At 40.6% G+C, this 12,358-nt stretch overlaps 1 protein-coding gene and 1 long non-coding RNA gene across 2 annotated transcripts in view; one reads left to right on the forward strand and one right to left on the reverse strand.

Moving 5' to 3' along the window:
* CEP112 (centrosomal protein 112) overlaps nt 1-12,358 on the forward strand; it is a 358,230-nt gene that overhangs the window by 274,724 nt on the left and 71,148 nt on the right. The window contains 1 exon segment of the mRNA XM_037492830.2: nt 2,132-2,281. Within this exon segment, the coding sequence (XP_037348727.1) occupies nt 2,132-2,281 (150 nt within the window).
* Nucleotides 2,653-6,736, reverse strand: LOC119231160 (uncharacterized). Its single transcript, XR_005121875.2, has 3 exons — nt 6,545-6,736; nt 6,066-6,184; nt 2,653-2,968 (listed from the first exon to the last, which is right to left on the reverse strand). It is a non-coding gene; the product is annotated as an uncharacterized LOC119231160 (long non-coding RNA).

Here is a 12,358-nt window from a genome sequence, read left to right on the forward strand (position 1 = left end):
ATTCCCCCAGAGAATGTAAGGTTTCATTTCTCACCCAAAAGCAATCATAGTGTCTGAGGACATTATGGACTCTGCTTATAGTTCCTTCCTAAACCTCATTTATTTTTTATGTATGCTTATTGTAAATCTTCTAAAAATGTTAGATCCCAATCATGCCCTTGTGGTCATTTGAAGAACCCCCAAATAGTTTCATCTTCAGTCTTGGTCAATTGAAAGCTAATCTAAATGTTGCTTTTTAATGAAATGAAACGACTTTGTGTTTTAAGAACAGCGAGTGATTGCAGTGGTAGCTACATGAACTCTGCGTGTGATAAAGTCACTTAGGACCAGACACGAACACATTGAGCACACAGTAAACACATTGCAGAATGAAGCTCACCGCTTTACCATAAAGTTGGAACATACTGCACTTGAAACCCTGCAATAGCCATTGAAATAGTAAGATATTTTTACCATTTGGCTCCATGATTTTGTAAAATCACAATCTTAAGTTTCATGCTAGGCCAAGAAGATCTGGCACTTTCTTATCTCTGACTCCTCTTGCTCTTGTGATGTGAGTTGATTATTCTGTGTCTCAGTTTTTGACATTTACTATAAGAATTTAACCTTCCCTGTTTCATAAAAGTGCTAGGGGAATCAAAGCCAGAAAGGAAACAACATTTAATCAAAATTCAGAAAAAGATGGAAACATCTTAATTCTCAGTGCATGAATTCCTCCACTTATAGCAGAAGGTTCAAGCTTGCACTGAGAAATATTAACATATTGTTAATGTGTATTTTGTCATTTCGAATTATCTTAATATTTAACAACATAGAAATTCTGAATGTCACGCTTTGTTACAGTGGGTTTGCTCAGTTCTAAAAGCATAAATACTTCATATTTTATATTGTAAATATGCTGTTATTTATGTCAGTAGTGATAACTACTATTTCCATAGAAGTTGGCTTCTGGGGGACTCCAGACAACTTCAAGGGATTGCCTTATAATGCTGTAATCCAACGTCATCAAAAATTATAGCTGGAAAACTGAGCTTCAAGGAAGAAAACCTGCCCAGTGTTTCTCTACCATGAACTCCTACTCCCTTAGAACCAACAGAACAAGATTCTAGGCCAGGACTAAGGCTTTTTTCTGTTATTAGAAGAAACAACCACTTCCTGCCTTTAAAAAGTCATCACTATTGAATTAGAAAGGAAATGGATACATCCAAACCAAAGGAAGGGCAATGCTCTCCAAAAAGCCCCTTACATTAAGAGGTCTATCACCAGATGATTGCTTTGAGGACTTAGATCCCATGGAGAGAACCAGTTCTTAAATGCGTAGTGTTACAGGAGCCTCTGACATGACACTGTTTGAACCCAAATAAATTTTCATGGATGTGTATCAGGAAGAAAGCAACCTGTGTGAAATTGTCATAACTTCTCTTCGATGCCAAACCTTGTTTAAAAGAAAACAAAGTAGACATAGTCAGAAGAACCTTTTAGTGTAGGATCTGCGTGCCTACGTGGTTCCTATCCTGCTCATGTCCTTGGTCAGATGTCATCTTCAACAATGTGAAATATTTGCCCTCTTTCTATGCCTCTGTCCTCCCTCTTGTGAAAGATGGGCAGTGATAATGCGTGTCTCACGGTAGAGAATGGCAGGAACTTAGAGTGCTTAGCCCAATGCACAAATATTAGTGAACACTCAGACATTATCATGGAGAATTAGGTGATGATGAAGAATGAACTCTGTTCATTATTTTCTCTGATTATTATGCTTCAAAGTATTTTGAAAGGCTGACTAGTTTCCTTCATTCTAACAAGCATATTTCTCAGGAAAATAAAATCTGACACGTTTCATATTTTCGAGATCACAGATGTTCTTTCTTCTGATGAGCAAATAGTGTGGAATGTTCTAGTGGAAGTGTCTTCCAAATATACTTTGTTTGGCAGTTGTTGGCCATTCAGAGTTTTATTGTCGTCTTTTATGGTGTGGAATTTCATGCATTATAGTGTGTGATGTGTTAATTGAAAATATTTATTTTGTGAAATAGAGTCTTGCCAATCCATTCTTTTGTTAGGCATAAATACATATAAAATAGATGCTTCTCACTGAAGAGTCTGGAGTTATAGCATGCTGTTTCCATTTTAGATCATAGCAGAACTTCAGACAACCATTTCCTCTCTGAAAGAGGAGAACAGCCGGCAGCAGCTTGCTGCAGAAAGGCGGCTCCAGGATGTTGTACAGAAGTTTGAAGATGAGAAGCAGCAGCTGATTAGAGATAATGACCGAGCAATCAAGGTAATCTGAAGACTCCAGTAACCAGTGGTACCAGCTGCTTTAATGTAATTAAAAGGAGGGCTGCAATCCCAGCAGTGGGCAGATGAATGCAGGTATCTGGCTTGTTCACACAGCCTGCAGTAATTCCATTCACTGGACTCTACCTTTGATGTAGCCAGTGACTCAGGCTGACTTCCCTCTAAGAGATCACATGCCAGCATAAAAAGTCATTTTTGGCAAGCCCCATCCATTCACATTGAACAAATATTTGAAAAATACTCTGTCCTTTCTCTTGAGAACCACTTTGGAACTGTCTCTTGAAATCAGAATGACTGTTTTTTTCCCCAGTATTGCTAGCTAATAAATTCAGAAATCAGCTTCCAATTTACATTCTATTCTTTGCCCACATCCTTTTATTATGTATTCACATAATGAGAAATAACCTGTTTGAGGTTTGGAATGCCAGCCATTTGATGTGCTTTGACACAGTACCAGGTAGATGTGTTGCTGCTGAGAACCTAGGTTGTTTCCAAATGGCTTCAGAGAATCACACCTTTAATAGCGACAGAAAATTCCCTGGACCCTGATTCTTCAGGCGATAGGCAGTTAGAGCTCAAAGTAGCTTTTTCTTGGCTCCATGGCGGTGAGTATTATTTTAAGTGTCTACATCATGCTGTGTTTAATCTGTGAGAAGAAGCATCTGGAAACCTTTATAAATAAGATTTAAAAGAGGACAAACATTTTTTAAGGATTCCCAGCAAAAGATTATTTTTCAGTGATTTTACTTGGTTCTTACAATGCCTGAAATATGTAATGACATGAAGCAAAGGAAAATAATGAAACATTGGGCTTTTATTGTTGCCTTACCCCCCCCCCTTTCTGCTCTATGACCTATTGTGGACAATTGGGAGTAGTTTAGGGGAAAGGTCGTGTTAATGGAAGTTGGTTTTTTAATATATACTTTAAACCTGGACAATATTAAACAGAATAATATTTTTTAAAATCCTGGTAATTTTATGGACAAAATCCTGGAGGCCTTTACATCCAGCCTCCTCACTGTGAAGGTAAGGAATTGTTTTGTTTTGTTGCAAATGAGATTTTCTCTCTATATTTCTGTCTTTGTACTTACACACACACAAGATATGAGGCCAAAAGATGTTCTTTTTTCCTTCATATTCTATTAGTTAATGGAAGAAAAATCTTTGAACATTTTTTCATTTATAAGTGTGTAAGCAGTGCTCCTTGATGTGCTTCCACTTTGCGTGACCTGAGTTGCATACTTTAAATTGTTTTAGTTATATAAAAATTGCACTTTTAGTGAACTTCTTTCCACCTTATGTCCAAATACCAAGTGGTAAGTAATTGCCATATTTTAAATAAATTACTGAATTCCAATGTAAGCCAAAATTAAGCAGTTCTATAACAACGAGATTTCTATTATTGTTTCAAAAGATTAAGAAAAATCTTGAAAGAGGGGAAATTCATCCAACTGCCCATTTTTAATTACTTGTTTTTGTGGTTTTAGTTCACTTAGCTATGAAAAAGGACAATCATTTTGATCCTAATTTCCAACAAATTTTCAAATTTTAAAGATGGTAGTAGATATAATGACCTCCAAAACATAAGTGTCATAAGTGTCCAAAAATAATTAAAATTACAATGTAGATATAGCCTGGCTTCCATTTACTCACTTAGATTCTGTGTAAAGTGAATGACTATATTTAACTTACCTACATAAGATAATTCATTAGCACTCATTGCCTTTGTTCTTTTTTTTCTAGACTGTGTCTCATAAAATAATTTCAGTATCATGGCTGATAGTTATTCAACATGTAGTATATACCAAGCTGTCTGTCAAATATTTCATTCATCTTGTGTTCCATTATCTCATTTAAGCCTTACAGTAATCTTTGTGAGAAAGGCACTTTTCTCATCCCCATCCTACAAATGGGAAAGCTGAATCTCTGGAGTTAAATTACCAGCCCTGGTCTCTGCTAAACAGCTGGCAGAGCCAGGTTCAAGTCACTGTCCTCAGTTATTAACTATTACGCCATCCTGCAGTCTCCTCCGTTCTGTCTGTGAACGTGAGTCAGTGGCCAGGAGCGTAACAGAACCTGGATATCCTCATCCTAATTTTCTCTCATGTTGATAATAGCAGTTTTGCAACAGTTGTTTGATTTGAACATTCTAATTCTATTTGAGCATGTTATAGGTATCGCTATAGCTACATAGACAGATACTCCAGGAGAGGCATCGTCAGTGGGAGGCTTATATTTGGTTTTCCAGACCAGATACACTCATCTGCAGGCAAATTAAAATAAGCTTATATGCACATAATATTAGTGACATTAAATAATACTTTATTTCTTTTTTTTTAAAGATTTATTCATTTATTATTTATACAAGCACTGGGTATAGTCAGAAGCGCGGGAAGGTGAGAGGATTCACCAGAGCCAGAGCGGGGAGCAGAGCAGGCAGAGGACCGAAGCACATTGCTGAGGGGAGCAGCGGGCAGCAGGAGAGGTCTGCGCACCATGTGGGACCCTCCTCCAGTGGCCGGGGAGCTGGGGATCGACCCGCGCTGCAGAGGCTGCGGGCAGCTTCGCAACCCAGCGCTCAACCGCTGTGCCACCGGGGAGGTCCAATACTTCTGTATTTCATTTGCCTTAAGTCGTCTTGCAGAAAGGGTGTGCATGCCAGTTGTGAAGCATACATCACCCCACTTTCTGGGTGATGATGAGCTGAGCTCTCTGGAGTTGGTGATCAAAAATAGAGATGGAGGGCCTCCCCAGTGGCGCAGCGGGTGAGCACTGGGTTGCGAAGCTGCCCGCAGCCTCTGCAGCGCCGGTTCAATCCCCAGCTGCTCCCTGGCCACTGGAGGAGGGTCCCACATGGTGCGCAGACCTCTCCTGCCGCCCGCTGCTCCCCTCAGCAGTGTACTTCGGTCCTTCTGCCTGCTCTGCTCCCCGCTCTGGCTCTGGTGAATTCTCTCACCCTCCCGCGCTTCTGACTGTACCCAGTGCATGTATAAACAAACAAGCAAACAAATAAATAAATAAATAAAACATGCCTCTATTTAAAAAAAAAAAAGAGATGGAGAGTGACCCCAGACTCACTCTGCCAGAGCTTATAGTAAAATTTTTGCAGATAAATAGACCTTTTACTACATGATTCTTTAGCGGAAACCTAAGGTATCAAGTGTCTACTAAAATCCACTTAAAAAGCCACCAGTCGGATGCAGAGTAATTTGATAAAACCTTTCTGGAGAACAACTTGACAGTATCTACATCCGTAGATTGCCTGAAAAACAGACTGAACCTTTGCCCAAAGATGGTAACTAGAGTTTGCAATAAATTATAGCCAAAAAGATGCTCATTGCAGAATTCTTGTTCTTTTTTTTTTTCTTTGCTTATCTCACCACTATGTATTGAGTGCCTGGAATGTGCTAGACACCTGCATGCCAGCATTTTCTAGCTCCTTTCTCTGTTTTTCACCATGGCACATAAACTGAAAACTATGCACTATTGAAAATTACATTGACGATGGATATTGAAGGATATTGAAAATGTTTGCTATATTTTTCAATGAAAGTGAGGGTTACAAAATATCATGAGGTAGTTTTTTGCAAATTAAAATCCATGTAAAGTGGGGACAAGACTGGGATCATGGATCAAATTTTACTGGATATTTTGAAATGGTGGAGTTTGTGATCATTTTTCTTCTTGTATCTCAGCTCTAACTTTTAAATTATAACATAAAAATGAAGCAATAGAAGTGGTTTGGTAAAACAGGAAGTGTCACCAACCTGAAGGAGTCCAACGGACTCTTAAGGGCACAGCGGTGGCAGCTGAGCCATAGACATGGCCTCGCTGCCGAAGAACAGCAGATGAAGCAAGGTCTTCCACAGAACGGCACTCCTGGAGCCTAAAAAGAATTATAGAAATAAACATATTCATACAAGTAGATCTTTGATGCTGTAATATACCCCTCGTGAAAAATTAAGAGCACTTCCTTACTGCTTTAACCCACTCCTTACAAAGTCAAGCCTCTTAAAAGAGTCATCTCTGCTACATAATGAACTACCTCAAAATTTGATGGTATAAATGTAAAAACTATGTTATATGCCCATAATCCTTTGGGTCAGAAAGTGGGCGGGAATGGGCTGGGTGTTCTGATCAGTGTGTGGCCTTGGCTGGGCCTCTGGTAGTCACATTGAGCAGGAAGCTGGGCCAAGGCTGGGCCAGGCCCTGTGCCTATGGGCCCCCTCTCTGTAGTCAGACTTACCCCAAGGCAGCTGGTATCGGAGGCCGTGTTCAAAGAGGAGAGAAAACCTGCACTTTCCAGGCCACCTAGGAAGAGTCCCAGTAACACTTCACATTCTTTGGGTCAAGACAGGTCCCATGGCCAGCCCCAAACGGGAGGAGTGGCAGAGATTGTGTGTCCCCCATACCACACCCACCACCAAAGCACCCATAATCCTCCATCATAGACCAGTGGCCCCGCCCCTTTGCAGAGCCAACATTGTGCATTAGCATCACAGCAGATTTGTATCCTTTTACCTCTTTTTTTTTTTTTTTTTAGAGAAACCCACCCTTTTGTTTTTGTAAAATTAGAAAATGGTGCATGATCATAATTCAAAATGCTGAGGGGGAAGAAGGTAAAAATAAAGCCAGCTGCATTGCATCACCCAGAAATCGCCACACACACATTGAGGTGAGCATCATTTCAGATATCCTAGGATGTCTGAAGAAAAAATTAGATGAGGAAAGCCAGACAGACTTACAAATGGGACAGTAGATTCTAGATTCTACATTTCTCTTTTACAAAAATCTTTTTAATTTTACTGAAATTCAGCAATGAAAGAAACTAGAGTAAGACAGAGGTGACATTGAATTCTTGGACAGAATGTAGGGAGTTTGGGCTGCGAATAAGTACATTTAAGAACCCGCTGGGCTTCTTCTCACCCTCCCTGCTGGCTTTCGCCAGCCTCTGACGGTCGCTGTGGCAGCAGTGACTCACACTGCCCAGGTCTGTGATATCTGCGATTCGTGCTTCACCATGATCTTTGCTTTAATCCTCATATTCTGAGAGGATATGGTGCTTCCCAGGAGGCCTTTATCCAGTGACTCCATTCCCCAAATTTTTACATTGCTTTGGTTCTGGATTAACTGGATTTTCACGGTCAAGTAGTTACTTCAAGACTCAGGTGCTCTCTCCTTTGAGTCTCTCTCGGTTAAGATGGCTTTTCTGTTTAAACCTGATGTTTGAGTGACATGGTGGGTGGGGACAAAATTCTCATTCACGTATTTCCCCACAAGAACTGTGCACCTTGCTCATCCGGCATTTCATATGCTGTGGAGAAAGCCGGACAAGACAAAGTTTTCCTCCATGGAAATTATTTGCTTTTGCTGAGAGCTTCCTGCAGAAGACTTTCTTTGTCATCTAAGTGTAGTAGATTGGCCAGGATAAATTTATGAGATTAACCAGGGAACCTCTAAATGTTGAGCTCTCAGTACCAATGGTGGCTGAAGTCTCATGATTGTCTCCTCCCTGTAAATAAAACTCGCTTGTAGTATCTCTGCACCTTCTCTATCCTGGGGAGAGCTGGAGTTGAGGCTTGCTTGCAGCCTGGTGGGGCAGACTTCTCTCTGTTCTGGGGTTCACGCTACCTCCACAAGAGAGGGCATCTGCTCTGTCTTTGGGGTTTGATCTGCGTCCATGAGTTCCTGACCCCTTCACTTCATGTGGAGATGATCAGCCCTGCTAGTTAACTGTCTTCCCACCACACCCAGCTCCCATGCTATTCACAGTTTTATTGCGAATTCTCAGTATTTTTGATGACCTGCAATGAAATGCCAATCAGGGAACAAGGCAGATTCAGAAGTCGAGTCCCCATCCATCTATCCATCATGCTCCAGACCATGTTTCCTTGATTATAGGCTTATGAGGGGTTTTCCCCTCAATTAATCTACCTTACTATGATTCAGAGCTACTAGTGCATTTTTGCTAGTTTTAACTCTTATTTACTTACTTCTTTGGGAGTAGAGAGAGAGAAATCCAATATCTATCTAATCTCAGATGTCTGTTTGACTCATAACATTTAACAAGGAACCTGTGTCAGTCAACTATTGCCATAATAATGGGACATAACAAACAGTCCCACAAATTCAGTGATTTATAATAACAAATGTTTATTTTTCTGAAACACATCTGCAGAGTAGTGATATGCTTGGATTCAGGCTGTGGCTTGGCTGGCTTTGGCTCCAGGTTAGACTGGGTTCCAGTCTGCTCTCTCTGCACAATTTCCTTGGACTAGTACTTGCTTGGGGCATTATCTTCTTCATGGTTCAAAAGAATGAGCAGGGGAAGAAGATATCTGCAGCCTTGGCCTCATTTCCATCTGCCCCATTGGGGCAGGGCAACTGCATGCCCTCCCTAGTAAGAGACCATGACCACTGATGAACAATGACTTAATCTGCCACCAAAAATAAAGCCTCAAAAAAGGGAGTAGCTTCATGGCAGCAGATCTACCCAGTAGCTCTACCATGCTGAAACCTCTTTCCCATTCTTATCCCATTTCTTCCTCCTCATTTGAGCACCGAAATGCTGATATTACACAAGCCCTCTTCTGTCTTCTCTGTATACTCTGTCCCTGGACAATCTCTTCCCTTATTGTAAGCTTCTATTCAAATGAGTTTTGAATATTTACTTCCACCCAAAGTTCTGTTCCCTGAGTTCTCACTACATTTGAACCACTGTTGCACATTTGCACTGCGCTGGCCCATAGGCTGCTCAAACTAGATGGATCAAAAGCTGAATTGACTTTCCTTCCACTCTTCCCTATACCCCCAAGCTGTCTTCCTCCTTGTATTGAGTATCGGAATAAAATGCCACCATCATCCACCCACTCACAAGTCAAAGTCCCTTGAACACTTCTCTCCTTCCTTTCTCTTAGGCCAGTCCCTAAAATAATAGTTCCTCCAAATGCCCCATCCCCCCATCACTAGTTCTTCCTCCTTAGCCAGACCTCAGTCATCTTTGATGTTGCCTATTATAACGCCTGCCATGTGGATTCACTGTCAGTAGTTTGACCCTCTCAAATCTGTCCCTCATATTTTTGATAAGGTGACCCTTCTGAAACACAAATATGAGCAGTTGTTTGCTACTTAAAATCCATTAGTGATTTTCCATTGCCTACAGGATAAAGCCTGCACTTACCAGGATAACTTACAAAAACATTTGTGATGTAAACCAGTGGTTCTCAAAGTGTCATCCTAAGATCCCCAGAGGTACCCGAGACCTTCTCAGAGGTTCCACAGGGTCCAAGATATTCTCATACAACACTAAGATATCACTTGCCTTTTTCGCTTTGTTACCATTTGTACTGAGGAAATAAAAGTCACGATGGGTGAACCTGCTGGTGTCTTAGCATGAAACCAGTCATTGGCACTAAACAACTCGTCCTTATTCACCACCACATACTTGTGATTTAAAAAAAAAAAACAGACAAGAAAATTTATTAACTTTCTTAAGTCTCAACCCTTGAGAATACATCTTTGTAATATTAATAGGAAGTATAGAGGAAGCACTTTGGCTACGATCAGCTGAGATCAGTTGGTTTCTCAGGGAAGCAGTTCTGCTTGCTTGAGTCCAAACTGAACTCTAGTCACTTTGAAAGAACAACTGACAGGCAAACTATGCTTTTCCAGATTGGAGACTCTGACTGAGGTTCTCCTTGAAAACAACGGAAGTGAGTCTGCTACTTGAAAGACAATCACTGTCTGTATTGGTGCTAATAAAAAAAATTGAGCTTTCAAGCAAAAATTAGAAATTTGGAAAATCTGGACCACCACTTTAAGCTTGACAGCTTCCACAGGCTCCTAGCCCTTCAGATGGGGTTGGTGGTATGACCTGAGAATGGGCATGGGAAGAAAGTGGGAAGGAGCTGGTAAAATGTATCAACATTAGATTTGTGTAACTTACTGAACCACAGTTTTCCACATGAACCAAGATCTGAGGATCCAGAATCTTGCGTGGGTAAAAAGCCATTCAAAATTTCACTGAGCATCATGATCCCTTCCAGCTCCATCCATGTTGCTGCAAGTTGCATGAGTTTATCTTTTTTGATTGCAGAGTAATACTCCATGGTGTATATGTACCACATCTTCTTGATCCAGTTATCTCTTTTTGGGCATTTGGGTTGTTTCCATAGCTTAGTGCAAGGGCCAGCCGATTCTAACATGACGGTATGGAAAGTTCAGACAGACTTTCAGGTTCCACATTGCAAATAACTTTTAGGAAATTATACCTCTTGCCCAGTTTTGATGTCACCCCAACTATCCACACTCATCTGGGAAAGCTACTAAAATACTCCTCTCTTTTCCAACTACTTATCTATGTGAGACTAGATTATCTTCCTATGCTTCAACCAAAGCAACATATTGAAAGAGATTGGATGAAGAAGCAAATATGAGAATCCAGCTGCCTTCTATTAAGCCAGACATTAAAAAGATCTGCAACAGGGTAAAACATAGGCACTAACTCTCACTAATTTTTTTTGCACTGGAAAATAGTTTATTTAAAAGTGTGATATCTATGTTCACACGTAATGAATTTATTACTGTTCTTTCTTCTAAGATGAATTAAGAAATATTATAGTATTTTTTGGCTTTATTTTCTACAACAGTGCATATCAAGGTATATAACCCCCATAAACAAAACTTCTTTGGGGTTCTTCATATTTAAAGAGTGTAAAGGGGTTCGAAGACCAAAACCTTTAGAACCACTTGTGTCGCTATTGCTTTCCTCCTACCTCAGCAATGGCTGCTCCTCAGTGTCCACGCCCTGCTTTCTGTAAGCCCATGAACCCTGTAGAAGTCCTTTTCCTTCAAGATTCAAATGCTGTCTGTTCTGTGAAGTGTAGAATGTGAGCTCATGCCTGCCTTGTTCATTCTAGTGAACTCTTCATTGCCTAGAATGCGTCCCACAGTCCTGCATCCCCAACCTTGCGCTGAGATGTGTTTTGCAAATGGGGATGTCCAGATTCTAGGAAAGGTGACACGGTGCTTGTACTCTGTGCCCTGTGAGGTCTGGAACAACACACTGTCCCCAGAGACAAAAATGTATGTGAAACCTGAACAACCCCAATAAATGGGACAAATTGACTACACATCCCCCTATATGCCTTGCAAGTCAACCCCAACCTGTTAAAAAGAATTTGCGATTTTGAGAGGATTTTTGAATTTCAGGAATGCAGGTTGGAGATTGTGTAACTTTGTCTATTCTCTTTCTTGCCAACTAGACTCAAAGCTTCCTGAGATCAAGTACTCACTGCAATGCTTGATTCAGTGGAAATGCTGATCATGTGCTAAATCAATGAATGATGTGACCTCATAGATCAAGCCTCTGGAATGAATCTCCCTTTATTCTCATCTTATCTTATGAAGGCAAAAAACTTTGTAAATATTTTATGATGATATAGCAGATACAGATAATTACAGTAATAGTGGTACGTTTTGCTAATTAGGCAAAATCTAATAGAATACCCTACAACCTTGTAAATATTTTCTGAAAGCATAACATATACTGCAGTGGCAGCCCCCCTAAAGCCTGTGTACTGAAGCCAAGTTATCTAAATGTTAGTTAGCACTATCCACAGAACTCACAGGAGTTCAGTGGGGGAACTGCTAGGAATAGTTCTATAGAAAGGTGGGGAGCATTCTCCTGGCGTCACTGCACCACCGGGCTAAGCCCTTTCTTTGAAGCTAGTGTATTGAAAGTTCCTCACTGTGAAGCCAGATGTCCAAGCAGAGATTTCATATCAAGGAGAAATGTTGTAAAATTTTTGCTTGCAGGCATAGAAAAGAGATTTTAAAGCATTGAGGCTTCTCTCCCTTGGCCACTGACTGGAGTTCACGAGGAAAGGTCGGCTGCCAGTAGGACATCTAGAAATCTGGTCTGTGTTACCAGAAGGGCTTGAGGGGGAAAAAAAGAATATTTCATAAGATTGGGCAATTCTCACTGTGCTAAAAGCTTACAGGAATCCATTTTCCACAGAATAAAATTACCAACCTCATTGTGGGGTTTTAGCAGCATTGA

The sequence above is a fragment of the Talpa occidentalis genome, unplaced genomic scaffold (genome assembly GCF_014898055.3).
Source record: "Talpa occidentalis isolate TD23 unplaced genomic scaffold, MPIMG_talOcc4v2.1 talOcc4.7, whole genome shotgun sequence".
NCBI lineage: Eukaryota > Metazoa > Chordata > Mammalia > Eulipotyphla > Talpidae > Talpa > Talpa occidentalis.